General features: G+C 42.1%; 2 protein-coding genes across 2 annotated transcripts in view; one reads left to right on the top strand and one right to left on the bottom strand.

Annotated features, from left to right (window-relative positions):
• LOC104394798 (chromosome unknown open reading frame, human C16orf70) overlaps window positions 1–17,174 on the top strand; it is a 34,727-nt gene extending 17,553 nt beyond the window's left edge. The window contains exons 6-16 of the mRNA XM_010004435.1: window positions 1,698–1,792; window positions 4,031–4,128; window positions 5,770–5,882; window positions 7,968–8,101; window positions 8,835–8,918; window positions 9,615–9,697; window positions 10,484–10,527; window positions 12,401–12,444; window positions 13,026–13,084; window positions 14,547–14,619; window positions 15,077–17,174. Coding sequence (XP_010002737.1) covers window positions 1,698–1,792; window positions 4,031–4,128; window positions 5,770–5,882; window positions 7,968–8,101; window positions 8,835–8,918; window positions 9,615–9,697; window positions 10,484–10,527; window positions 12,401–12,444; window positions 13,026–13,084; window positions 14,547–14,619; window positions 15,077–15,166 — 917 coding nt within the window. The 3' untranslated portion in view covers window positions 15,167–17,174. The remainder of the gene's footprint in view (window positions 1–1,697; window positions 1,793–4,030; window positions 4,129–5,769; window positions 5,883–7,967; window positions 8,102–8,834; window positions 8,919–9,614; window positions 9,698–10,483; window positions 10,528–12,400; window positions 12,445–13,025; window positions 13,085–14,546; window positions 14,620–15,076) is intronic.
• Window positions 17,175–24,245: 7,071 nt separating this feature from the next.
• B3GNT9 (UDP-GlcNAc:betaGal beta-1,3-N-acetylglucosaminyltransferase 9) lies at window positions 24,246–25,571 on the bottom strand. The gene has a single exon (XM_010004445.1). The coding sequence runs from the start codon at window positions 25,512–25,514 to the stop codon at window positions 24,246–24,248; it is 1,269 nt and encodes a 422-aa protein (XP_010002747.1). The 5' UTR covers window positions 25,515–25,571.
• Between the last annotated feature and the right edge of the window lie 1,215 nt (window positions 25,572–26,786).

Genomic DNA, 26,786 nt, shown 5'->3' with positions numbered 1-26,786 from the left:
TCCCTCACCCAGCAGCAAAGGAGCTGACTGTTTGCTTCTGTCAGCAATTTTGAACAGAATCATTCTGCAGGGTACCTTTGTAGTAAATAAAGAAATAAAAAAAAGTCTTGTTCAATGGTGTGGTTGGGATATGGTCTTGAGGGACACACCAGAGAGCTTCTTCAGGATATAAACATTCCTTGTCCTTTGAGCCTAAGCATCAACAAATGTTGCAGGGATGGGAACCGTTGTGATTTGTATAATCAGATATCACACTTGGCATCACTAGGGGAAAAACACTTCTCCAGCTGGCTGTGGGCTTTGGAAAAGATGCATCATAATTTATCACATGAGAGAGATTTGTGTAATTTTTCTGCAGATGAAAACATTTCCTTCTCCCCACACGTTTTCCTTTGAGTGACAAGGAGGGGAACATGCTCCTAACCAGCACATTGTGCAGAAAAGGCAAATAATGACTTCTGAAAGCTGAATGCTTATTGCTTAACTATTATTTTTCTATCCTGGGCAGTCTGGCATTGTCCAGATACCTTGTGATGTGTCTCCAGTTGAACAGTAGAAAGACACTTTGTGGGGTGGGGAGAAAACAACACTACATTTATCTTAATTTTCTCTCCCTGCTATGTCATCTTAAAGAGAAAATTGTAAGAAAAACAAGAACAGTGAACCAGTTGCCTTTGTTAAAGTGGAAGAAAGCAGCTTCTCTTGTTAAGAGTGTGTGTTTATTGTTTTTTGCCTCTGCAGTTTTCAAACTGTTTTGCAAATGGGGCCCATTCTGTGTGTTAGAAGAACACTGTGTTCCCCCCGGCAGCTACTGGGCACAGGTTGAAGTTCAGTAGCATCAATCCCAAAACTGTTTCCAAGCTCCCAGTCTCTTGGGATTGTTTTGAAGCTTTCCACAGTCTTAACAAAACAGTATGTCTTGTTCAAGTACTGGGATGACTTTTACTGCTGTTTATAGTTGATGGTGTGCAATTTATTGCAGTAAATCAGGACATCTCGTGACGTGATGACAGCTGGCAGTCTGTGCCTGCTCTAATTCATTACTCCTCTCTAAAAGCTGAACACTCAGCTGGTGTTTCTGGTGATACTATTTTTAATTATAATTGGAAATAGCCTAGGATGGCTGTCTGAAGCATTTCCTCCCTGTACAGTATTCCTGGGGAAGCAAGAAGCTGAACTGGGGAGCTCCTCTTGGGGAGGAGAGGTGGAAATGGCAGGGGAGGGGGTACCTGTGAGCTCCCACCCAGGAATGTGCTTGCTTCCCAGTGGTGTGAACTATGGAATTTTGGCAGCATTCCAGGCACAACTGTCTGAAAGATTTTTCTGGTTAATATTGTACGAGTTCTCCACGTAACAATGAGCAGAGTTGGGTTATACTAATAGCAGCTGTTTAAACTGCTTTAGGCGTATTAAGGTATAATTGATTGTGTCAAACTGTATAAGTGTATCATTAGGGCTATGTTAGTGCCCAGAGGCTCAACACAGGCAACTCTGACTTTAATGAATCCAAGGATTCTCTTATTGCTGTGTTTCTACAACAAATTAGGAGGAGAACCATTATTGTCCTGTCTAATTGTGTTCCTCCTATATCTTGAGATGTAGTAAATTCATTGAGGTGATGAAAATGCTGTTAGATCTGAACTGGAAGCTTCTTAGTTTATTTTGATAACTCTGCTTTCTTTTCTTTTCCCTTTCAGTGTATAATTCAGCTGAGCAACTCTTTCACCTCAATTTTAGAGGACTGTCGTTTTCTTTTCAGTTAGACTCCTGGACTGAAACTCCCAAGTACGAGGTCAGCACTCATTTTTAGTTAATAGATGGTCTTTTTTACCTCTGTGGTACTTGCAAAAATATCACCTACAACATGTCTCGCCTGCAAGCAACAGAAACCAGTAATTTGGAAGGAATTTAACTCCTCACTTGTGCTCTTATTCATGCTCTGTGACCATTTCAGAGTTAAAAATGTTATTTTTTTAGCAGCAGGCATATGCTTAGAGTTTTTGCTTGCATCATGAACTGGACCTAGCAATTCTGTTGTTGAAAGGAGTCTTCTAAAAATAAGAGCCTGATCTATGCAAATACATAAATATTAAGCAATCTCCTGGAGGGCTCGTCTTTTTATCAGATATTTTTGAACCTCATCAAAGTGATTGCACAACTAAACTAGGTTAGAGTTCATAAAATGCATTTTCATCTTAAGTGTCTTAGAGTGCTTCTTCAGTGTCTTTTCAGTAAACTAAAGGAATGAGCTTTCCCTTTAGTGCCTGTTTTCATATTCACCAAATGCCTGGATGAGTTGCTGAATAATTGAACATATTGCTATGTTCTCTGAAATCTTTGGAGATCACTCTCTAATGGAAACAAGATCAGGTCTTCTGTGATTTCCACCTCTGTATAACATGTTTTGTGTGAGGGTGGAAACATCATCTAGGCTGATCAGTTAAAAAGAATGTGTGTTGTATGGTATTCAAATAAAAAGAAGCAGATGAAGAGCCAAAAGAAAGTGGGAGGAATCAATCAATGTGGTGACACGTGTTTTTATGTCACAACCTAGTACTTTAGGAGTTGGGTTTTGGCATGTGAGAGAACAGAGGCTAACCAGGGGAAGTTACTAGTTAGCAGTAGTGAAGGTCAGTTGGGTTTCAGAAATACTGGAAGGTAAATAGAAACCTAATAAACCAACCAGGAAGAATGTCCCAACAAAGAGTAGTTGCTTTTCATGCAAGAGATCCCAGGGAATTAATGAATGAAATGCCCAGGCTCTTAAGAAAGTCAGTTGTTACACCAAGAATTTGAGAAGACCACAGACTATCTCAAGTTGGAAGCAACTCTTAAGGATCCTCAGGTCCCTGTTTCTTGCAGGACTACCTAAAACTAAAAGGTGTTAAAATAAAACTGCTAGATTCCACTTTAGCCCTTGCATCTGTGGGTCTTGTTTTGGCACATGGTTCAGATAACTAAGAAAATAATTAGTGATAGTTATAGAATATAACCTAATATAGGTGAGGAGAACACAAAAACCTTCTCACACTGTTTCTGTTAGGAAATGAGATGTGTGTGGCCCAGGCACTTCCATAACTCTAGAAAAGACTCCTCTGTTGCAGAGACATAAAGATGTTAAAAAGTAATCTAAAATCTGACGACTTAATAAAGCTGTGTTTTGATGAGTTCATGTTCTGTGCAAATTCAGAAAGAGAATTGAAGTCAGAGCATCTCTAGATCTGCTAAGTAGTGGAAGTTCCCTTCTAAATATCAGTGAGTTTATTTTTTAATTAAAGAATAACTTCTAGTGTTTACCTGACACAATGTCCTGCTAAGCAGACCAGGAGAACAGTTTTTTGTTGACTGTTTGGGACAAAGTGAGTTTCCTTTCTCTCCAGTGCCAGCAAAGTCTGTTGACAGTCCTGAAGGAAAGTCCTGTCATCTTCAGAGCTGAAAGAAACAGGCTCTTACCACAGTAGCATGAATCTGACTTCCTCAGCATGCTTTCTGTTTGATGGGATCACTCAAAATCCCTACCCAAACGACCTGTGGAAAAATGTGCTGATAAGGAGAGTGGAAAAATCTATTTAATGAATGAGTCTTCACTAGATGAAGGCATTTTACAAAGCAGCAAAAATGCTGTAAGGTTAAAATCAATGTGGGGGAGAGAAAAAAGGGGTTTTACCTTTAAAATAACTGATTTATTCGAACTAAATGCAGCATATCAGTGCAAAGGCTTATATATTGCTGGTAACTAGTGATTAAACCAAGAAAAGTTGAATTCCCAGTCCGTGCTGTGGCTGATGTCAGACTAGTGCCATCTTCTGGTGGATAAACATAGTGAGCTGTTCACCCCAGGGCCTCCAGGAGTGGTGGGAGGTACAGCAACACCACCTCACAGGTTGTTGTTGTTGCTTTTCCCCGTTCTCTTTTGGCTAGAGTCTAACCTGAATTCATAGGCACCTACTGTATTTGTAATGTAGTTAATAACTTTGACCTGAAGTGTGGGGTGTGTCATGTCACCAGAATGATTCCCATGTATCCACAGCCTAACTTTGCCCATGGTCTGGCCTCTTTGCAAATCCCCCACGGAGCGACTGTGAAGCGGATGTACATCTACAACGGGAACAGCCTGCAGGACACCAAGTATGTCCAGCTGCTCATTGACAATATCCTTTTCCTTACTTATTTAGGATCTTGTGAATGCTGAATACACTGACACTTTTTTTTTTTTTTTTAAGTTCAGTGTAGGCCTTCTATGAATTTGGTGCTGTGCAGAATGCCCTTAGGTGCCAGCTTCTCTCACATTTCCATTGGTATTGTCCTCAGCCCTTATAATCAAATGTCTGTTTGATTTATGCTGCTATAAAATCAGCTTGGCTCAGCTCTTGCAAGCTAATTCAACTGACTTGCAAATTAATTAATTAAGTGAAGGAGAAAATCTAGTGAATCTAGTAAGAGTTGCAGTTAGGGCATTTTTGCTCTGTATTTTCATGCTAGTGACCTCTCCCTAGACAGCTTAAACTTGGTGCAGTCAGTCATTTTGTAGTGTATTGGTACTGCATGTGTCATGGCAGGGTCCTGCCAAGGGTTTTAAGCTCCCTCGCTATAGAAAAATAATAAAATATGTATTTTCAGGCTTAGGTCATCTACATAATCTACCCTATGTTCAATATATTTGCAGCTACCTGACTGAACTTGCCATTCTGAGGCAACTAATCTTCACGGCTAATGGAACAGTTGTGTTATCATATGGTTCATGTTTTCTGTGGCATTGTATTCTGTCTTCTTTTAAGCAGTAATTTATTTTACAAGATCTGAGGCTTTGCTCTCTCTAAAAAATTTGCTCCTGTGGTTTCTTCCTCCAGATAAAACTGAAAAGGCTTCTGTAAATTCTTTCAGCTTACAAAGACTCAAATGATCAGGTGGTAGTTTTTGCAGACACAGTCACGTTTTAATGCTAGGAGAAGCTGATCACATCTGTGGGTTAAACCTTGTTTATGCAGACATTTTGTCCTAATTAGCAATAAGTGCACTTCAGAGAAATGCTGTTTTCTGTGCCCTTCTGTGACACAGTGGGCTTAAGTGAAAGCACTAATTGTTGCATAGTGCTCTGGTGTGTCTGTGTGAGAGCTCAAAACCTGACTTTCAGCTCATGTCATTCACACAGAGAAGTTCATGAGAGAAGAGGGAATTTTACAGAGCATATACAAACACCAAAAATGCAGTCTGTCTATTGAAGGTCTTTCTTGGTATTGTTACCATTTTCTCAGATACTATTTTAATGGAATTAAAAGTAAAGCAGCACAGTTGTTTGTGCTGTGCCTGCACAAGCTGAATTCATGTTCTGGGCTGTGGGGCACCTTCCCAAGAGCAGAGAGAGCATCACAGAGAAGGCTTTGCAGCTGCATTTGGCTGATAGGCCTAGTTCAAAGAGCAGGTCTCTTTAAAAACTGTGCAACCTCCATTTTCCAGAGGGAGGTGTGAAGGGATACATCCTCTCAGGAGGTATCCAAAGGCTAGATAACAGTGTCTGTAATTTCTGGAGCCTTTGAAACTTGCTGTTTGTTTCACTAACAGTAATTAACTTTGTCCCCCTGTATCTGGGGACAGAGGAGGAACAACAACCCTCTGATCCTTGTGTTTAATACAACATTTTATCTTCAGTAAATGCAGCGTTGTCAAAATTTACATGCTCTGTTCCAGTGAACTGGTACCAGCTTGTTAATGGAAAATTTGAAGATGAAGTGAATCCTATGTGCATTTTTTTTGTGTGCTTGGTTTCAGGGCCCCCTTGATGCCCCTCAGCTGTTTCCTTGGTAATGTGTATGCTGAGAATGTTGATGTTCTGAGAGATGGAACTGGACCCTCAGGTTTACGGCTTCGCCTACTCACTGCAGGTATTAGCAACACTCAGAGCATTGAAATGCTTGCTTTCCTCAGGAAAAGAGGGATAAACCTCTATAAAATAAGCATAGCTTCTTTCTGGTGATTTTATAGGTGATTTCAAAGTGTTCTGTAGACTGTAGCCCTGTCCTCTGTACTTCCAAGTCCTTAAGAGGCTCTTGGCAGAAATGGAATTTGTCTCCAGGTGTATGAGTGGAAAAAACAGATGCAAGTACATCACTGAAAAAAACTTGAGGAGTCAAGACACCTCATGTCCACGTGCTTTTTCTGACATTCCAGTGAGCTGGATAATGCTGGGATTTTTGTGGTTCATTCTGGAAGGCTTTTTAAAATGCCAGGAAGGGACTACATCAATGCCACAGCCTTAGGCTGCACTTTAAATTCAGTTCTGTTTTAATTTACTGTAGGAGATGGCAGTGAAAGTGATAGAGGCTGATGAATACCATCCCTTTCAGAGATTGGAAGTTCAGAAATTGGGGAATGATGTGACTGCAAGTGGCCCTTGTTCACTTGAACTTGAGAATTGACAATGTTTTTAAGAAAAAATATTGAGGTGTTTTTACCAATTTTCATTGCTTGGGTTTTGATCTCTTCTGATGACTGGCTGGATGTATATTCAAGAGACACTTGGGATACATTCCCAATATGCAAAAGTTAAAAAGGGGAAAATTTAAGGTGTAGAATAAAAAGTTATGAATAAAAATAGAGCAGATGTGTTCAAGTTACTTTGCTTCTCTCTTTCCAGAGGAAGATAATGGAGAGCTGCCTAGGACAGGGAACATACATCCTCATGTACTAGGGAAGGAATTAGCTATAACATCATAAGAATAGAAATGATTTTGAGAAATTGGACACTTCTAAGGTAGAGTGTCAAGTTGAGTTAAAAATATATAAGCAGCTTAAAGGAATTGTTGTCAATGAATAAAATAATAATAGCATGATTAAAACAGTTCATTAATATTAAGAGTAAAACTTGCAGAGAGGCTCTCTGGACACATATCGTCCTTTGCTTGCTAAATTTTTGAGAAACTCATTTGATTGCACACCAGTTGTAGCACAATTTTCTCTGCAAGTTTATTGATTTGAAGTAACTCCTGCTTAAGAAATCAAGGATGACTCCATTAGTTTTTTATGATTTATGGGGTAACTGGCTACATAAATAATGTACAGTGAGACAAGCTAAGTGTGTGTTTAGAGCACATCCTGTGTTTTGCAGTAACTGCCTCATTGTGTACATGTTTTCTGGTAAGATGCTGCATTTCTGAAAGCAAATGGGGTCACAGAGTCTTAAGATCTTTCCATTTCTTAACATCTAGTAACATATGTCAGCCATTCATCTGTGTCATGGGTGTTCAGCAAGATCCATTTTTAATACTGTTTGCATAGGAACATATTTGGTGTTCATTTAACAAGCTATGGGAATCTTGAGTAAAGAACTGTTAATATAGATGAGGAATTTCATGTCACCAGCTTTATTTTTTAGGTGGAGACACATCTCTAGTTGCTAACAGAGGATATTTTAAGGATGGAAATAATTCCTGGTCCTTCCTGCTAAGAACCAGCTGATCAAATTGAGGCTGACTGGGAATGGCAAGGAAGTGGTGGGGATCTTCAGTGCCTGAAGGGATCCTACAGGAAAGCTGGGGAGGGACTTTTGAGAAGGGCTTGTATTGAGAGGACAAGGGACAGTGGATCAAAACTGCAGGAGGGGAGATTGAGGTGAGACATGAGGAGGAAATTCTTTGGTGTGAGGGTGATGAGAGCCTGGCCCAGGTTGCCCAGGGAAGCTGTGGCTGCCCCATCCCTGGCAGTGTTGAAGGGCAGGTTGGATGGGGCTTGGAGCAGCCTGGGCTGGTGGGAGGTGTCCCTGCCCATGCAGGGGGTTGGGACTGGATGACCTTGAAGGTCCCTTCCAACCCAAACGATGCAAAATAAAGGTTTAAATTCAGTTTGGTGCTGTTGTCCGAAGAAGGCAGCTAGTTTGTGATACTGGAGGAATGCTGAGCTTTTGGTGTTGGTCTGCTGGTGTGTTCTGTGGGTCAGGAAGGACAAGTTTTGCTTTGTTTCCCATCCCTCAGGCTGTGGCCCGGGTGTTTTAGCCGATGCCAAGATGCGGGTGTTCGAGCGGTGCGTGTACTTCGGTGATTCCTGCCAGGATGTGCTGAGCACCCTGGGGTCTCCACACAAAGTCTTCTACAAGTCTGAAGATAAGGTGAGGGCACAGATTTAGGCCCAGGGATTTGTCTGTTCGGGACTCTTGTGTTTTGCAAGGCCAGTGGTGTTCAACTTCTGTGTGGCACAGGTGATGAGCACTTGCTTGACATATAATAGACCAGGATGAGCTGTTACATGATTTGATTTTAAAAAGGTTTTTAGGCTAAATTGATGCAAATCTCTTTAGAGCTGAAAGAAAAAAAAAAAAAAGCATCATTTTACCTAGTTTAAAGATTGATAACAATGGGAACACTTGAATCCAAATGGGCCTCAGCAATTTTTAATATTATATTTTATGTAAAATAACCTCAGCATTATACTCTGGTCCTTTCCTCATGTTTTTAGACTCTTCATATGAATAAATTTTGAACTTCAGATAACTAAAAAAGAAAAAAACATCCTGTGACAGGACAAGGAGCACTGGCCACAGGCTGGAGCACAGGATGGGCAGTTAAACATAAGGAAAAACTTCTTTCTTGTGAGAGTGACAGAGCCCTGGGACAGGCTGCCCAGAGAGGTGGTGGAGTCTCCTTCTCTGGAGACATTCAAAACCCATCTGGACATGTTCCTGTGGGACCTACTGTAGGTGATGCTGCTCTGGCAGGGGGTTGGACTTAGATGATCTCCAGAGGTTCCTTCCAACCCTCACCACTCTGTGATTCTGGCAGTTTGTGTTGATGACATTCATCTGTGTGTTATTAAATGCATCTGAAAATCTGTGTTTCTTCCAGATGAAAATCCATTCGCCCTCGCCCCATAAGCAGGTCCCATCAAAGTGCAATGACTACTTCTTCAATTATTTCACACTTGGAGTGGTGAGTGGGAAGCTTCCATGAACAAATCCATGTTTGCTTTAGCCACACAGCAATCCTTTCAGAAGGCCGAAGGGTGTGGGGAATGAGAGGCTGCAAAGCTTTTGATGCCTGCCTTAGGAATGTCTGGATACAAAGAGCAACACTGACTTTTCTCTAGCACTTGCAAATTCAATCAGAAACATTCTGTCACCTCCACCAGGGGATGGAGAGCTCTTTATGTTTGCACTTTGAGATTGTTATAGGTTTTCTCCCTCTGCCATGCCAGGTGCACAGATACACTAGTTCTTGTTCCTGAAATCCACACTCCTGTCCCACAGAACTGAGGCAGATGTGTCAGCTGTGAAAGTTTGCTGAGCTGTGGGATATAATTCAACCTTTATGTCTCTCCTTACAGCTCTTTTGCTTTAGTCTGTGTTGCTGTAAATAATGTGCAGAAAAACAAGACCTCCTTTGAAAACCTGCCAACATTAGCAAATGAAACTGCAGTTGTGGTTGAGTGCTGGAGGAAATGTGTGTTTATTTGAATTTACAAATAGTCTCCTTTTCAAAGACTACTTTTTGTAGTTCCGTTTGGTTCCAGTGGGATGGATACCTATCAGTATGTACAGGTACTATTGTAGCTCATCTCAGGTTAGTGTGGGGAAAGCCACCTTCCTCTGCCCAAATTGCTTCATGTCTGTCTGTTTTCTTCAACAGGATATTCTATTTGATGCAAACACTCACAAGGTGAAGAAATTTGTCCTGCATACAAATTATCCTGGTCATTACAACTTTAACATGTGAGTGTAAAGAACTGATCTGTTAAAGAGTGTTTTAAACACACCTGAAAAGGAAACCTTATGTTCCCTTTATAGAATTCCACAGGGGTTCTGGTGTGTCTGGTAACACATGCAGGTTTCAGCCATTGTGAACACTTCTTAAAAAATTATTTGCTTTTTGCTTTTAAATGCCTTTATATTGTCAAGTATGTCTTACAACAATAAATGAGGTGAGGTAGTTCTTGGTCCTGTAATGTGCAAACTCTCTTACTAGAGGCCAACTTCACAGTAGTAAGAGTGCCCATATACTGGTAGGTAGAGTGCTGACATTATTCCCTGACATTATTATAGTTATTAAAAATACATAAATTCTCTCATGCTTCTGAACACGAACATTTAATACTTTTAAAATGCAAAGTCTTTAGGTGAGTAATACGAGTTAAGGAATAATTGGATGTCTGATTAAAGCAACCATGTTTTCAGGCAGTTGGTGTTAGTTCCAGGGAAATCTACAGTGCTGTTTCTCAGCTGGGTATTTCTCCATCCACCCTTTGTGGCAGCAGAACAGTTTGTGCTGAGGGACCTCTGTGTCCTTAAGGAAATCATGTTAAGATGTTGCCAGGCTGCTGCCTTTTTTGATGTAGAAAATAGAAATGAAAACTTTTCTTCTTAATCTGTTAGCACTGAAACTCTTGTATTATTCATGTGACTTCTCATTAAGCTGGTTACTAAGAGCCCTGAGTTTGTGCTGTGCAGTTTCTTTTGGGTCTCCTGTTTTCTAACAGCTTTCTGACTTGCACTTCCCAGTTATCACCGCTGTGAATTCAAGATTCCTCTGGTCATAAAGCGAGGTGAGTAGCTCCTCTCTTGTCCTGCTTCAGGGGCAGGTCCCACAGAATGCTCCCAAGAGGGTATGATCAGATTGCATTTCTAATGCATCCTTCCTTACCAGGAGGTACTAACAGGGAAAGTCCCTGAGACAGAGGAGAGGTTTTGGGATTAGGTTTCAATTTGTTCAGTGAAAGATACTTGAGTACAAGTCAGCAGTTCTGTGATTTTACTTACCCTACCTTGTTTACTTTATCATATGAATATTTAGCTGCAGCATCACTAATTGGCTGCCACTCTGCTAAAATCAATTGCCTTGTACCTGGAGGGTCAAAATCTATGAGGCAGTGTTAGTCTGAGCTGGTCTGTCCAATCTGCTGTTGACCTTCTTCATCTTATTTGCTCTTGAAAGGCTTATTCATGATATTTAATAGAAACTGGTTTAGCTGGGAATGAAAACAAACATCTGGACTGTGTTTGGTCTGTGCTCTGTAGACAAAGTATGTCTGTTGTGTTCACTTGAAATGCTCTGCTTGGAAATATATGTATATAAAGTGCTGAATTCTACAAGGTATTTAGATGTGCATGTAAGTAATCTGAATGAAGCATGGGGAACTTTGGTTGACTGAAAAACACAGTGATGGAGGTAGACTTCTTTTATGTACAGATGGGCAGGTGTGCTGGGAAAGTGTGTATTTTGATTATCCAGGGAATCCTGGATGCTGGCTAAGGTTTTGGCCAGGGATGCTTCATTTTGATTGGTTTCCACTGGAAGCACTTCCCTGTGTAAAGTGCAATTCTCCTGTGGCTGCCACAGCAGGTTGAGCATGTGGAGGAGTAATGGAAAAGCCTGGAAAAACAATGTCTGTGCATACAGGCTTATAAGAAAGTTGATTTGTACTTCAGCCAAGAGAATAAGTGTGGAAGTTTCAAATTATTTTCCCTTAGGTTATTGTGCCACACTTCAAAGGCATTAATTTCTGATTATCTTTATTCACCTCTGGTATGAATCTCTTCTGAGTGTGTCTGACTTTTTGGTGTTTTACTTTGACCTTCTGGTCTCTGCTTATGTTCAAGACATGTCAAAAGTTGAAAACAAGTACTACAAAATCTAGGAGCCCAGTTTCCATCTGGTGGTGGCAGAGCTTTATGAACTCCCTTCTGTAGTTCAACTTCAGACAAGAAATTGTCAGGAAGGGTTGAAGTGAACTCTTGCAACATCAAGAGAGCATGGTTATTTAGCAGGTGGAAAATACAGAGAAGCTTTCAATCAAATTAGAGGCAGTTTGCTGTGTTTGACTTGTATCTAGGTCCATTCCCACTGCTTCAAGAAGGTGCTTTCAATAGCAGAGGTCCCCCAACAGTTGCAAGAAGCAGTGCTTGAAGCCACCTGCAAACAATTTAAGACTGAGCATCAATGCAGTGCAGTCCTCACCTGCAGCTTTTTGATTGATTAATGTGTGGACTGCAGGTCCCAAGCCCTCTGCTGCCTTTGTTTTGGAAAAAGTGACACTGTAGCTGCTCTCAGGCTTGGCAGCTCCAGCATCTCAGGCTGTCAGTTTGGATGTGATGAGTGTACATCATGTTCTTTCAGTGAGTGGCTCTGCTAGGCCTGTTAATTCAGGGCAAAGAGATGCACTTTCTTCTACACTGACATTTTTCTGAGATTACAGCTTAAACACACATAGTGTTAGAATTTGGAACTTGCTCTAAATAGGCAGATTTGTTTAATCACCTCAACTGGCATTTAATTGACAATCCTGGTTGCTATGAAATGCTTATCAATTTGTATATGATCTAAATCTTGTGTGTCTCCTGCTGTCTGAACTAACCTGAAATGAAGGGTTACATAGGAAACTGTTCAAGCATAAAGGCTTTTCTGTTTTTCTTTCACAGACAGTGCTGATTCACAGACTGAAACATGTACAACATACAGCAAGGTGTGTGCAGAAGAGTGTGTTTCCCTTCTTAATCTAAATGATCTATGCTGGATTTGCAGTATGCTTTCAAAAAAATAATAGCAGTTGTTTTAAAACAGGAAAGTTGGAGTTAATGTATGTTTTGTGGTTTAAATGTTTTGTCGTGTTAAGAACTAAAGGCCTTCATAATAACACATTTCAGATAAACTGAATTATTGCATTATTGCATGCTTTGCATTTTAAGATACCTGCAGGTAGAACCAGAATGGTAAAATAAATTATGTGCATTGTTCTCTGAGATGTCCCTGGGATGCTACAAGACTGTCCAGCTACATTTTATCCATAAGACCCATAGAATTTTGTTTATATTGATAATGTTAATTCAAAGTTATTTTGAGACAAAAATGAGAATAAACCCTGAGAGGGTTTCTTAGCCCTAGTTGCCATGACTGAGTATGGGTTCAGCCATACAATACTTGTGTAAGTGCAGCCTCTGTGTTATTTGGCACAGGAGCATGTCACAGAAAAACGTGCAGAGCTCTCTTCCTGGATAAAGTTTCCTCATGCCTCATTTTAACTCCAAATCTTTGCTCTATTTGCAGTGGGACAGTATTCAGGATCTTCTGGGGCACCCTGTAGAAAAGCCAGTGGTACTTCACAGGTAAGATCTCCCTCTGTTTTCCTTGCAGGGATTGAAGTGGTAAGAGGGGATGAGTTTAGGCAGAAGGAGGGTGTTCATTGCACTTTGAGGCTGCTTTGCTGATGCAGTTTCAGACTTTTTTGGCTGCTCACAAGACTAGATAGCTGCTCTCAGATGAAGCAGACTGACATGCAGAATGACAACTTGGAAAATTTTGGAATGTAACTTCCAAAATTCCTTCAACTGTAACATCCAGAGAAGAGCTAAGCAGCTTATAAAGAAGTTTTTATGTTCACCTGTAGTATCAATAGTGTAGATTATTTTTATACTAGTCACATGCATTTCAGCACCATGACATGCAACACTGTGTAGTGTGAGTGTGTATGCTAGCAATCTGTCTGAAGTAGCCTGGCTTTTATGACCATTTCTAGTTGTTCTACAGCTCTTACAGGCTGACTGAAGGTAGAATAATGTACTTACTTACTTACTTGCTCCATTCCTGCAGGGATTGAGGGGTTGAACAGGCATTACCTGCTTGCAGTGCTGTCATGCTATGGTATATAAAACTGTGATTTATCTTTGGATAAGTGTAAGTCATGGGCACTGTGAAAATAGTTTCAGATACACCTAACAAGGTATTTTTATCAGGCTTTTGTATGATTTGGAGTTTTGTTCCAATTTGGTCATTAGAGCAGAAGCCATGGAAAGCAGAGCTGGGCTGAGACAGTGGTTACATGGAGCCCTTCTGTTTTTCATCTGTGTTCTAGAGAGCATTCCAACCACAGTTTGCTTTACTGAGCACATCTCAAATGTCCCAGACATGCAATTTGAGAATCCAACCGGTTAGAAGAAAGGCCAGAAAGTAAATGTTTTCATGGGGACTTTGTGGCTGTAATAGAAAATCCACTGCAGGCAGCAGGAGTCTGCTATTATCATCTATATGATCAAAAAATGACAGAAATATCTGAAGGAGAGGTCATAACATGCCTCTTGAAAAATGCTATTTAATAAAATTTGGATTATTCTATTTCAGCATCTTACCAGGTCATTTTTTAACATGATAAACCCAGTGAATGAATAGACAGCAGATAAAGGCATTGGATAGAGAAATAAAGTAGGCTGAAGAATGCGAAAGGATCTGGCACAAAAATAATTTGTAATAAATTACATGGTGCTTCTCTCTTCCTGTGTATCTGCTTATTTTCAGGGTTCTTCAAGTTCAGTGCAAGAGAGTTCTCCTGTAGAGGTCGTTAGTAACTTTTTGATTGCTTTCTCCTTGAGGGTTAGTAACGGCTCTGAGGTGTCCTCTGGCTCACTTGGAGTCTAGCAGTGGTGTTGCATAACCTTAGATTTAGTTTCTTTTGGTGAAAGGCATGATAAAGATGCCATAATTTGCCTTATATGACTGAGTGGTTATTCTTCCCTAGGAAGTTCCTGATCCTGACACATCCTTTTTTCCCCCCCCTCCCTCTTTTCTGTTCAGGTCATCATCTCCGAACAACACTAACCCATTTGGGTCAACCTTTTGCTTTGGACTGCAACGAATGATCTTTGAGGTTAGGAGGAAAACTTTTCTATTTGTTGAAGCAAGAGAGTGTGAGGAGTTTGCTGCTATTCCTGCTTTTTTTTGAGCAGCCAGCACTTGGGACTGGCTGTATTTTCAGATGGGGCAGAAGCAGGCAACTTTCCCGTCTCTTCTCTGAGGTTGTTCATTTGCATGTTAAAGCTGGGACTTCAGGTTTGTCACCTGGAACTGGCAGTGGCAGGAGATGCATGTGCTGAGCTCTGGGTAGTGGTGGAGCATGCCTGGTGTTCAGATGTGTGGTGGAAACCCAGAGGAGCTAGTGTTTTTTAGGAGCTAGTCTTTTGAGGAGCTAGCCAAGCGCTTGCTGCTTCCTTCAGTCGTCAGGCTTTCTTTTTGCCAGGCAGATCAGTTCCACCTTCACCTTTTCCACTCTTCTGAGTTCCTGCTTGACTTCTAATGTCCCTTCTCCCCCTGCTGTCCCCTCGCAGGTGATGCAGAACAACCACATAGCTTCTGTCACTCTGTACGGCCCGACGCGGCCCAGCGGGCAGCTGAGACCTTCGGACCTTCCCCAGTGAGCATCCCCTGCAGAGCCAGCTAATCTCAATGCTACAATATTAGTACAGCGTGCCTTGATTTGCTGCCACTTATAATATGGAAAGCACGTTAGGATTTTGATTTTTATTTCCTTTTCAATCAGCCTCTCCACCCAGGGGCGGTGTGGAGGGGGGGAATTTCTCTCAACCCTTCATCATAGGGCATGGAACTGGTGATGGAGGAAAGCAGCTTTAGGTGCCTGTGCCGTCGTGTTTCCCTCTCTGTTACCCTCATCCTATGCAGCACAGACCTGGAGAGACTGTCCCCCCCCTTTCTCAGCTGGCAGAAAGGGGGGAAATGGAAGAGAGAGAGGGGGCACATAGTGACTGCAAGAGTTAGAAGCACAAACTTTCTGAGCCTTGGAGCATCTGGAAGCAGGTATTGATTTTTTTAGTCTGTTTGTGTTACTGTATTGATGTGGTGGTCACATTTTAAGAAGACATGTGTGTGTATATATCTAGATATAAACACCTCGGTATTTCTGTGGCTTAGGACATTGTACCAAGTGTGACAAGGATGTATATATGTCCATGATTTCAGGCACCACATCTTTGTGTAACTTTAAACCAAGCAAGTAGCATGTGCATAATACTTGGTTGTAACATTTGCACTACATACACTTTAAATTACTTGATAAACATTTTATCTTCACTGAGGAGCATCTGTGTACTGGGTGTGAGTGGGGTGTGATGGTTTATTTAATGTACGCTGAGCAGAAAGCTTATTTATACAGTGGATCCAATTTATCCACCTTCCTGCACTAATATGTACTTGATATGCTGAAACAATTTATTATTTTTTTTCTGCCATGGCTGGTTTACTAATTTTTTATTTTATTATTTTTTTCATATGCAGTTTCAAAAAATAATTCTGGCAGAGGTTGTTTCTATGGTTGAATTGTGTTTTAGTGAAAAGGTTTGATATGATATTTTTCTTTGTCATACTACAGACAAATTGAGCAGAGAAATAGCATTGCCTCACTTGCCTCTCTTCCCAAATCCTTTATTCCTACTCTTGTTTCCTTAGAAGAAGAAAAGCTGTACATAATGGTATCTCAGAAAGAAACTCCCGAGCTCTGCCATCACCAAGAAAACCTTTTTTGCTGTAACTTTTGATGTATGATTTTTAATTTATGCCAAAGGTTTAGCCAAAGACATCCTTAGTGTAGTGTCACCATTTCTGTACATAAATGCTAACTGCACGCCCCACCCCAGCAGACAGGATTTAGGCTTCTTTCTAGTTGGGAGATGCTGCTCACAACATTTTTATCCCAGGAGGATACTTTAGGTTTCTAGTTCTCTTACCAGTCTTACTTGGGGGAAACAGGTGGTCTGTCTTTGAAAATATTGAACCCTTTTTAAAAAAAAACGGACAAGAGAAATGTATAATTTTATCCCATTTTTAATATTTTGGTGTAGCAACTTGTGATACATAGATGACAATTTTGTGAGTTTTACTATGTGTGTACAGATTTTGTAAATATGACATTTTTGTAATTTTAACTCCATGTACAGTGTAATCCTGTATAGTTTATCAATGAGTGAGAGATAAGAAATCGAATGTTAACTGAAGTTTTGGATCCTGGACCAGTAGCAGGGATAAATGTGGTGTGTGTGTGTGAGATGTTCTTTGCCATTTAGTCTTCCTGTAAACTGTGATACTCTCAGCTGTTTTGCTAAAACAAACAAACAAACAAAAAAAGGCCCCATGGAGAATCTAATGGATAAGGAAAAAGTTACTGTTTACCTTTATCCCTAGGTGTCACTCCTGTTGAATCCCTGTTCAATCTGTGCTGTCTCCTGTGATCATTGCTTGCTAAGAAAATTCTATGCCTCAACCTTCCTTTTGTTTCCTCTTTAATTTTAATTTCATTTTACGTAGCCCTTCTGTAAATTAAATGGAATAATAATGAGCATGTACACTGAAAGAAAAATAAAATGAGACTCTCAGTTACTGTTTTTGTGTTAAATACAGTTGCTGGGTGTTTTTGTAATAAAATCATGGATGGTTTTGCTTTTTTTTTTTCTTATCAATTAGTCTTTTTATTTTACTGTCTTTTAGACATTATATTTTAAGTACCTGACCAGTGTTCCTCATTTACAGCCATTACAATCTGTTCTCTGAAGAAGCAGTATGAAAACTAACATAATTTTGCAGCCTGTGTCCTGGTAGATACATGGAAGCATATTAGAAATTGTTGCCCTGAAGGGGAGAAGGAACATCTTTAAAGCATGGTAAATAACACTGTGGCTTCTGTATTGTGTTAAAAAATGTGATTGTCACCCTTTGGGTATCATTAAAATCAATCAGGCTTCACAGAGCTTGAATATTGTACACCAGAATGGAAGAAATGTCTGCTGGAAAAGAAGCAAACATGAAGTCTGCTTTCTTGTGCTCTAAGGAACTTGGGTGAAAAAGCACTGGAAGTCCATTTCTCCTGAGGGAGCTTGGAGGTGATGCAGGCAATAAGGAATGAGACTTCTGTTTCCATTCACATTGCTCCTGCACTGGCTGCAGGAGGGTAGAGCACTCAGCTCTGCCTCCTCTAGCATCCTTCAGTCCTGGAATATAAAATGACCTTGGCTCCCTGTGCTCTTGGAGAATTTTATCACCTCTGAATTGAGGTGGCATGCATGCTTATGCTTGTTGCTAAGAGATAACAGCTATCCTGCTAATGATTTAATTTTAATTAATCCTTTTCTAGTAAAGGCTCCAGATTAGCTACAGGATGAGATAAATTCTTGACAGCTACCCGTATCCTGCTCCCAGGCTTATGAGTTCAAACTCTCCAGGAGTGTGAGGTCAGGCCAGCTGCTGTAGCATGCACCTCCAGGCTTAGGACAGGATGTCAGCAGCTCACCAAAGGTATCTGACAACTTCACTGGCTCCCATCCCCACTTGTAAAGTTCTGGTGAGTCAAAGCAAATCAAACAATGTAGATCATGAAATGTGCTCTCTTAACAGCTCCGATGCTCCTCGAGGCCAGTCTCTTCATCTTGCAAAGTTCCTCTATAACAAACAAAAATTAAAGGCAGCTTTGCATCTTGGCTGCTGCTGCTGGGCTGGGTGCAGAGGGTTTGGCTCTGGGCAGAGACATGGCTGAAGAAAGGCACAGGGAGGTCATGTGGAGCAGCAATTTTGGCTTTCCTGGCCCTTCCTTTGTGACTGCAGCTGTGCATAGCTTGCTTCTCTGAGATGTTTTCATTTGTTTACTGCTATTTGGAGTAAGCCAAACCAAGCTGTTCCTGTGCTGATGCATTAGGGGAGCTGGTCTGGAGCCTTAAGGACTTGCTGGTATGAGCTGGTTAAGCCTGGGTGGGAGAACTGATAGCAGTTTTGAATCATCAGGATGAAGAGAAGGAATAGGGCATAGAGGAGCTCTGGGGGAGAAGGTGAGGGTGACAGTGTGGCAGGAAGGAGGGACTGGGACAAGGCTGTTTATTTGAGCCAGAAGTTGTTCTTGCAGCAGTGTGCCAGGCCAGCTGGGCAGGCTGCATCTCCTTCCCCTCCCAAAGGAACCAAGAGGTTTGGGCTGTGTAAGGTCCCATCTCAGCAGGTGCCCTTGTTAGGGTTAGGTATGGTTTGCTCCAGGCCCTGCAGGTTGGAAGCATGGACGTTGGGTCCATCATTTTGGTTTCACATGATAAAACTGTTCGACATGACATAAAGTACAATTGCATTTTTAATAAACCACATAGTACCCATGACCTATTTTGATGTGTGCCTTTTTCCTTTGTATAGAAATTAGGAGTCTGTGTGTGTGTCTGCTTGACTTGAATATTGCAGTGTTTTTCACAGCATTTCACTTGTTTACACTTAATAAAGCGGATTGTTGTGCCCTTCTTTTTGGAGGTGAAGCTGCTGTTTCTTCCTATACTATTCAGGCCCTGGGCTCCCGTATTACAGCCAGTGTTATATAGATCAGTGCTGCAGGGTAATACTAGAACCCACTGTTCCCAAAAGTGCAGTTCCTGTCAAGAAAACCCAGTTTTCTGTTGCCAGGAGCCATCACACCTCTAATTCTAAACAGATTATATTCTCTTTTTTCTGAAACAGTACCAGGGTGTGTGAGAACTGATTCATCCTCTCATGATCATTCAGATTCCAGAATTCCCAGCAAACCTGCTTAAAAAAATAAAACAGTCTTTCATACATCTCAGCATTACAGCAGGATAATGATCCATTGTTACCAGGGGCTGGCTGGAGGTTAGACACCAGCTGGTGTTTTCCAAAGGGAATCCAAAGATGCTGACACACCCTTCACGTTGACTTTCTGCACCTTGTTAGAGCCAGAGTAAATCTGCACCTGTGTGGAAGCTGTGTGGCTCTGAACTTGGAAAGAAATGTCCAAGCTGTAGCTCTTTCCTGGCTTCAGGGTGTCCAGGCAAGGGCCAAGATGTCTGATAGGGCAGAATTTCACGTGGGCTGGTTGTGTTTTGCACCTCTCTGAGTTCAGAGTGGTTTTTGGTGTGGTGATGCAAAGAGCATGATTCCATGCTAGCTCTGCAGATACAATTGTTTCATGTCAACATTTGTCCCATAAACACATTTCTTTGTTGTTTTACCCACTTCATCTTGATTACACCAACACAAAGGCACTCTGGGGCTGATTGTGTCAGACACAACCTGACCAAGCACATGTAGCCACATAAGCACATCACTATGGGTGTTAGGGAGTTAATAAATTACATATGAGTTGGGTTATGGGTTGTTGTTTTTTCCTGTAAGGTATGGTCCAGGATGTTTTGGAGATAAATTAAGGTTGAAGCAAAATAAGGGGAAATAAAACATGTGACTTACTGAAGATACAACTCTTGGGCATTAAAATAGGATTGAGTGTTGATTAATGAAGTAGGGGGCTTTGCTCAAGGCCAGGGTATAACCAGCTCACTGAGTGAGAGCTGCACCTACCAAGGGATTGGTTTTTGCAGGGAATGTGTGTTACTTGGGGGCTTCAGGCTGAACTCAATACCATGCTCTTCACCTGGTTGAATTTCAGCTGAAGTTAAGGTCACTGTTTAAACGCTTTATCTGCCAAACCTTATCTCTGAGGCTTTTGTTTTGTTTGTGGGGATGTGTATTTTTCCAGCAGGCAAAATCATTCCTTTTCATCATCTGGGAATGCTGACTGCTTGAAACAGCAGGAAAGGCAAGCTGGAGTTGGCAGAGCAGGAAATTTACTGCAGTGTGGGATACCGTTGTGACAGTAACTTTTGTTCTGGACCAGCCTGCAGTGCTTTAACATAACCTTTTTTCTCTCATACCCTTTTTAATTCCCCTTTCAATTCAAGTTTGGTTCTTTTAAAGTACTGCATATTGCAATTTGGAAGCTGTTTTTAAGTGCCTTCATGTTTCTCACCTACGCTACACATTCCAGGATTAGTACCCTTCAGAGACACATTTATTTTAAACACCAATCACAAAAAAAAACCCCAGCCCTGCATGATTATGCAGTGTGCTGTCTAATCAACTGCATTCCCTTTTCACCTCCATTGGTCTCTCTTAGAAAAACCAAAGCCCTGAAGTCTGGGGTTTGCCCTGTTCCTCCCTGGGTAGCTCTGCTTCTTCTATAAATACAGAGGCTACTAAACGTGTTTCACCCTTTCCCCACCCCCTGTTTCTAAGGCTTCTGAGAGCATTTGTTTTAATATCAGAATTTTGTTCACAGCCCAGCTCAGTCAGCCCCCCTTTCTTTTTTCTGATGTCTAGGTCAGTGGTGGGTGATGGACTGATGGGTCTTGGCATTCACTACCAGTTGATGTGTTCAGAGATGGATTCAGAGGTGCTGAACGTGTGGTTCAGGCCAGCTCTGCTGGTTGTAATGACCAAATCTGGCTACTTATGTACAGTAGGAACCAAATTTGACTCTGTTGGGATCCCTGGGATTCAATAAAACCTACTGTTCTGTAGTAGCTTCAGATGCTGATATCTGTCTCCAAGTCTGCTTGCTTTCCTTGCTACTACTGGAACTCAGGATGTTTTCATGTTTTCTTTTCTCATCATGGGGTAGTCACAAAAAAAACCTGCTGAGCAAGGCTTTGTAACAAACCCCTGACTGGTGCCTTGAATTAACCAGTTAAGAGCAGCCCAGTATTTCATTCTGAAATGGATGGGTTTGGTTCTCTCAGATGCAGCAGAAAGTTTAGTGGAGGGTCCTTTCTGCCAGTTCTTACACACACCTAGAGTTTTAAGATTTTCTGAAAAGACCTCCCCATCTCCTAGGAAGCCACCTCCAGCTTGGGTGAAGTGAACAACTTTTCCCTGCTGTGGCAGTAAGGAGAATTTGTCCTAAACTGCAGGAGGTGCAGCCCTGCCCTCCAGCATTTTCCCAGTGCTCACATCTGGGGTCTGTAAACTTCCAGCTCAACTGCAGAAGCAAATGGAAACTTTTCAAACCAGGTCAAACGGGCAGTGCCACAGAAGCTGATGAACAAAAGCAGATGTGTCTTTCATTAATAGCCACTAGATTTAATATTCCTTAGTTAAAAGAAAATTGTCTATTCCACAGACTAAGGTAATGGAATAAATAGTTTGCTCTGGTTGTGTTTCTGCTGGCCATCAGGATATGTGCTGGCCCAAGTGGATGCTGAACAACTTGGATCTGAGGCAAAATGCACTCACAAATGCAGGATCATGATTGCAGATCTGAAGACATGACAGAAGGAGGAGCCAATCTCTGTGCATCTCCAAGTTTAGAAGGAATATCTTAAGGACTGCTGACCCTGCCTGGCTGCCTGGTAGGAAATCACAAGGTGTTTGTTTTTCTATCGTGACCGTTAAATAAAGTCCAGCATAAGGAAAGATTTCCCAAGTTATCCAAATGAATGAATAATGTTGTCATGTTGCTGTCTTCCTGAAAAGTACATGTGGTGTTAGTCTTAGGAGGTGTGTGTAGATGTCTGTCTCAACAGACTCACTCTGACCACTAGAGGCATGTCTGCATGCTGACTTTTAATGATGGTATAAAGTAATATCTAAAGGACTGCTAAACCTGCCTGGCTGCCTGGTAGGAAATCACAAGGTGTTTGTTTTTCTATCGTGACCGTTAAATAAAGTCCAGCATAAGGAAAGATTTCCCAAGTTATCCAAATGAATGAATAATGTTGTCATGTTGCTGTCTTCCTGAAAAGTACATGTGGTGTTAGTCTTAGGAGGTGTGTGTAGATGTCTGTCTCAACAGACTCACTCTGACCACTAGAGGCATGTCTGCATGCTGACTTTTAATGATGGTATAAATAATTTCCCACAGTGTAAACTAATCCCAGGTAATACATTTCTGTACAAGCTCATAAATACATCCCTATCCCACAGGTTAGCAGACAGGGGCAGGACTAGTTTGCTCCCACCAACAAGGCCCTGGCTTATTTGCACCCCCCCTCTCCCCCCCAGGAGCTCCTTGTAAAGCTGACACAAGCATTTTGTGTTTCAGGAAGCACCCTGAAAATATCTCAAATCAACACAGGAACTTCTGAATTCTGTGCAGCTGAGCTTTCCTTGGAAATACATTATTGAAAGGCTTAAACTCTGATGATGAAGGTGTCATGTAAGACTTGTTAATAGTCTACCAATAGATACTACCAGCTTGCTTTGCTCCATGTCATGGGTAGTTAATATTTGAGTGCTGAGCCCAGGCTGCTGCTGGGTGGGAGGAAGGTTATAGCCAGATGTGAAATGCAGCTGTGCTGCAGGCTCTGCTGAAGGGAAAGCAACTTCTGGACATTTATGGCTGATTGTAGTTTCCTTTGAAGCTGTGTGTACATGCCCTCCTGAAGAGGAATGGCATTGGGGTTCTTTGATGGGCAGGAGTTTTGTTGAGGAGGGAAAATATTGCTATTTGATGTCCAAGGAAAAGATGGTGCTGCTGGGAAACAAAAGAAAATGCTTCAAAGTATTGACTATTCTTTGAAAAACTAAGCAATCCAGTGTTCTTGTCTGATGCTTAAAATACTGAAAAAGCTACAGACTGAAAATTGGAAAGCCCAGCAGAAAGATTGCTGTGTGGTTTTGCTTTCTTGCAATACATTGAGTAAAGGCTTTTCCTCTGAAGCTCTTATTGTCTAAAGATACTTTCTCCCTTCACGTGGCACCCACAGCAGTAGGACAAGTCTTGGCTGCTCTTTGCAGCTGACTGTGTGCCAGGCAAGAGCACCAAGGGCTGCAGAAACCAGCTCAGTCCATTGACAAGTTTTCCTTTGGTTTGTGGAAGCTCCCCAAAAAAGCAGCTCCGTGTGCTTTTGCCCTCACAAGAGAAGGCCAAAGGATGTCTCCAGATGCAAACCTTCTGAAGATCTGTATTAGATGGGGAGGGAGATAAGGTATTGTTGAAGGATTTGGGATTTTCAGTGAGTACCAGCTGGCATAGTGTGGAGAGTTCATGGAAGTGCCCAAAACTGGTCCCCTGAGTGTATCAGTGGAACATATTTGAACTGAGGTGTTGCTATAAATAATTACAAATCGAGACTCAGAGGGATCAACTCAAAGTTCTTCTTGTACTTTCCCTTTGGAAGTCTGCCCTTCCCATTTGTCTACCTGTCCTTTGCTCAACCAACTTCTTGTCCATCCTCTCTGCAACACATAGGACCCCATTTCAATAACTCTTAGTTGTTCTCCTCTCGTGAGGCCTACAGAAAGCCAAGCAGGCAGCAGGGATTTGATTTGAACATAGACTAAGGTGACTTGATTTTTCTTTGTTTGCTGTATTTTGGTCAATTCTCAGTGAATCTGAGTCAAGTTGACAACAATCCCTGTGCTCTTTGGCATTATCTCTTACCCTCTGGCTTTCATTTCTCACACTTCTAACAAGGCTGAAAAATCTCCTTGCAATCAGTTTTTACACACTGGCCCACTAAGCACTACTATCATTCTAATAAATAATAATAAATTAGATATACTGTTATGGATATTTGGACTCATTAATAGAGAAGGACCTACATGGCATGTGTGTGCAAATGTGGAATTTTGGCAAACTCCTGCAATAGTTTGTTGTCTTCGTGTTGTAAATAAGATGTGCTAACATAGTCTGCTTCTAAAGGTGGTTCGTTTGTCTCCAGGTTCCCTTTCTTAGCTGGTTTGTTGGGTGTTTCTGCTGTGGGGTGAGGCCTGAGTTGTTCCTTGAACTTTATTTTTCCATTGGAAAGGCTTCTTCACTTGCTTCTTCTGAGTACAGGAAAGACGTGGGCTGTGGAGCAGGTTCCACATGAGCCAGATCTCAGCCACTTTCAGACTGTGAACTACCATGAGATCTTTGTAAAAACAGGGATCAAAGGTCTGCAGGTGTGGGGCAGCAGAAGGCTTGACAATGCCAAAGGTCTTGAATCCTTCGTGCAGAATGGGTTTGAGGTTGATTCTCTGTAAGCACATGCCCAAAAAGACGTCATCAATGGGGAAGAGTTCCACCTCTGTGCAAGCCCTGGAGAGCTTCTTCATGGTGCAGCTGGACAGCAAAAACCCTCCTCCTCCTGCATAGGCTGGATAGATGCTTAGCCCATACATGGTCTCTGGGATGTAGTATTTGCTCTTCCGGGCACGGATGGGGCGGGCGTTGTAGATGATGTCCCCAACAAAGAGGTCTTCAGTGGGGTCATGTCTCTCAAGGAAGTCAACAATGTTCTCGACGTTGACAAAAACATCAGCATCGCCTTTGAAGATGAACTTCACGTTGTGGCAGAATTCAGCAGCCCAGCTCAGGAAGTGGATCTCCTTCAGGGTCAGGTTGAAGAAAGTGTCCATGAAGTCCCAGAGTAAAATGTCATGGTATGTCTGACTCTCCTGGTGGATCAGGGTCTCCCATGTCGCCAGCACTGTCCTGTTCTTTGGTGTTCCCAGGAGGAACACTCGCTGGATCTGCTCCCCATTCACCAGCCCCTCCCTGCCCCAGGTTTTCCGGACAATCTCACGTCTGTCAAAGTCTTCAACTACTGATTTGATAGCAATGAGCAGAAAGGGACCTCTGGGTGTTTTCTTGCATTTCTTGGGCTGGTTAATAAGGAGATGGAAGTTCCTTTTATCCTTGTTTAGGAGATAGCTCTTGAAGTTGAAGGCAGTGTCGGTCACCAGGGGTGGAGTCGTGGTTTGGACCCTGGTTTTGGCCACTTCTGTCCTTCTGACACTAGGAGTTACTTGGGACCTGGGCACCATTGCCTCTGCTGGCATCAATCTCCAAGGTGCTCTGGGGTCAGAGAGTATTTTTGGTGTTGCTGCAGGCTTCTTCTGCCTTGGCTCCTTGTTTCCTGCTGGGACTAAATGTTCCAGCTGGGAGTAGAGTACAGAGCAGAGAGCTACCAGCAGGAAGAGGGTACAGATGGCATCCCCTTTGAGCCGAACTCTCATTGTCTCCGTGGTGTTTCTGGGCCTGTTAAAAGCTGGGTGTGATCTGCTGGGCACCAATGTCCATCTGTCAAGAAACACACAGCCTGGTCAGCAAGGGACATTCAGCACCTTCAAAGCACACAGGCAAGAGACTGACTGAGATACCAGTTAAAAAAAAACAGCTGCAAAGTGCATTTCACTCATGGAAGCTCTGAGACACTTTAAGGAATGTGCCAAAAGGCACATGGGTCACAAACCTAACACTGATCATAGTGCCCCCATCCATCATCCTGAAAATCACTCCCTGAGCACAAGGTGAAATCAGCCCTTCCTCCCACACCACTCTCTGCTCTAGCAAGGGGTGGGACTTGATCTCCAGAGGTCACTTCCAGCCCTGACTGTTCTATGATCACCTTTTGTAGAGAGAGGACAAGGGGGAATGGATTAAAACTGGTGATTTAGGTGAGACATGAGGAGGAAATTCTTCCCTGTGAGGGTGGTGAGATCCTGGTCCAGATTGCCCAGAGAAACTGTGGCTGCCCCATCCCTGGCAGTGTTGAAGGGCAGGTTGGATGGGGCTTGGAGCAGCCTGGGCTGGTGGGAGGTGTCCCTGCCCATGCAGGGGGGTGGGACTGGATGATCTTGAAGGTCCCTTCCAACCCAAACCAGTCTGGGACTCTATGATGATATCAGAGATTTCACTGCTTTGGGAAAAGCAGGGTGAAAAATGATGAACAATGCCATTCTTCCCTAAATAATTAGGGTTTTAATTTAATATCCTTTTTAACTTGTTAACTGTTTCTTGCTGCTCCTGCCCTTTTTGGGTAGAAATGGGGAGGCACAGAGCAGCTGGCTGTGGAAGGGCAGCCTGTCCAGCAGGAGCATGTTGCTGACATTTCCCAGCTCTCCTAATCCAACTCTGATTTGTGCCTTCAAAATGAATACATTAGGCAGCCACATGGATGCACAGAGGGCCCTTCTGCTGCCAGTAATCTTTATAAAATATTAAAGCATAACAAAGAATTTCCATTAATAAGGTCAGGAGGGACACAGGTGTTTGGCCTCTGCTGAATCAACCTACCTGGTAAGCAAGAGGTGGGCAAATAAATCCCAATACACTGAAGCCAGGCAGAGCCTGGTCTCAAGGATGTTTAATCCAGTGTGAGAGATGAAGCTGCCTTTTGAAATACAAGATTTGATTCCTCACTTACAGCTTTCCCAGAGATCTGCCTCATTTGATCTGCTCTTCACCTGCAAAGAAAAATACAAATATATATTTAAAAGAAAGGAATG

The sequence above is a fragment of the Chaetura pelagica genome, unplaced genomic scaffold (assembly GCF_000747805.2).
Source record: "Chaetura pelagica isolate M959 unplaced genomic scaffold, ChaPel_1.0 scaffold449, whole genome shotgun sequence".
Classification (NCBI taxonomy): Eukaryota; Metazoa; Chordata; class Aves; order Apodiformes; family Apodidae; genus Chaetura; species Chaetura pelagica.
The sequence above is the reverse complement of the archived record's forward strand: the minus strand, read 5'-3'. Positions and strand labels throughout refer to the sequence as shown.

Excerpts from the sequence above, each read along its gene's own strand:
- B3GNT9 (XM_010004445.1), bottom strand. The coding sequence starts at position 25,514 with ATGAGAGTTCGGCTCAAAGGGGATGCCATCTGTACCCTCTTCCTGCTG.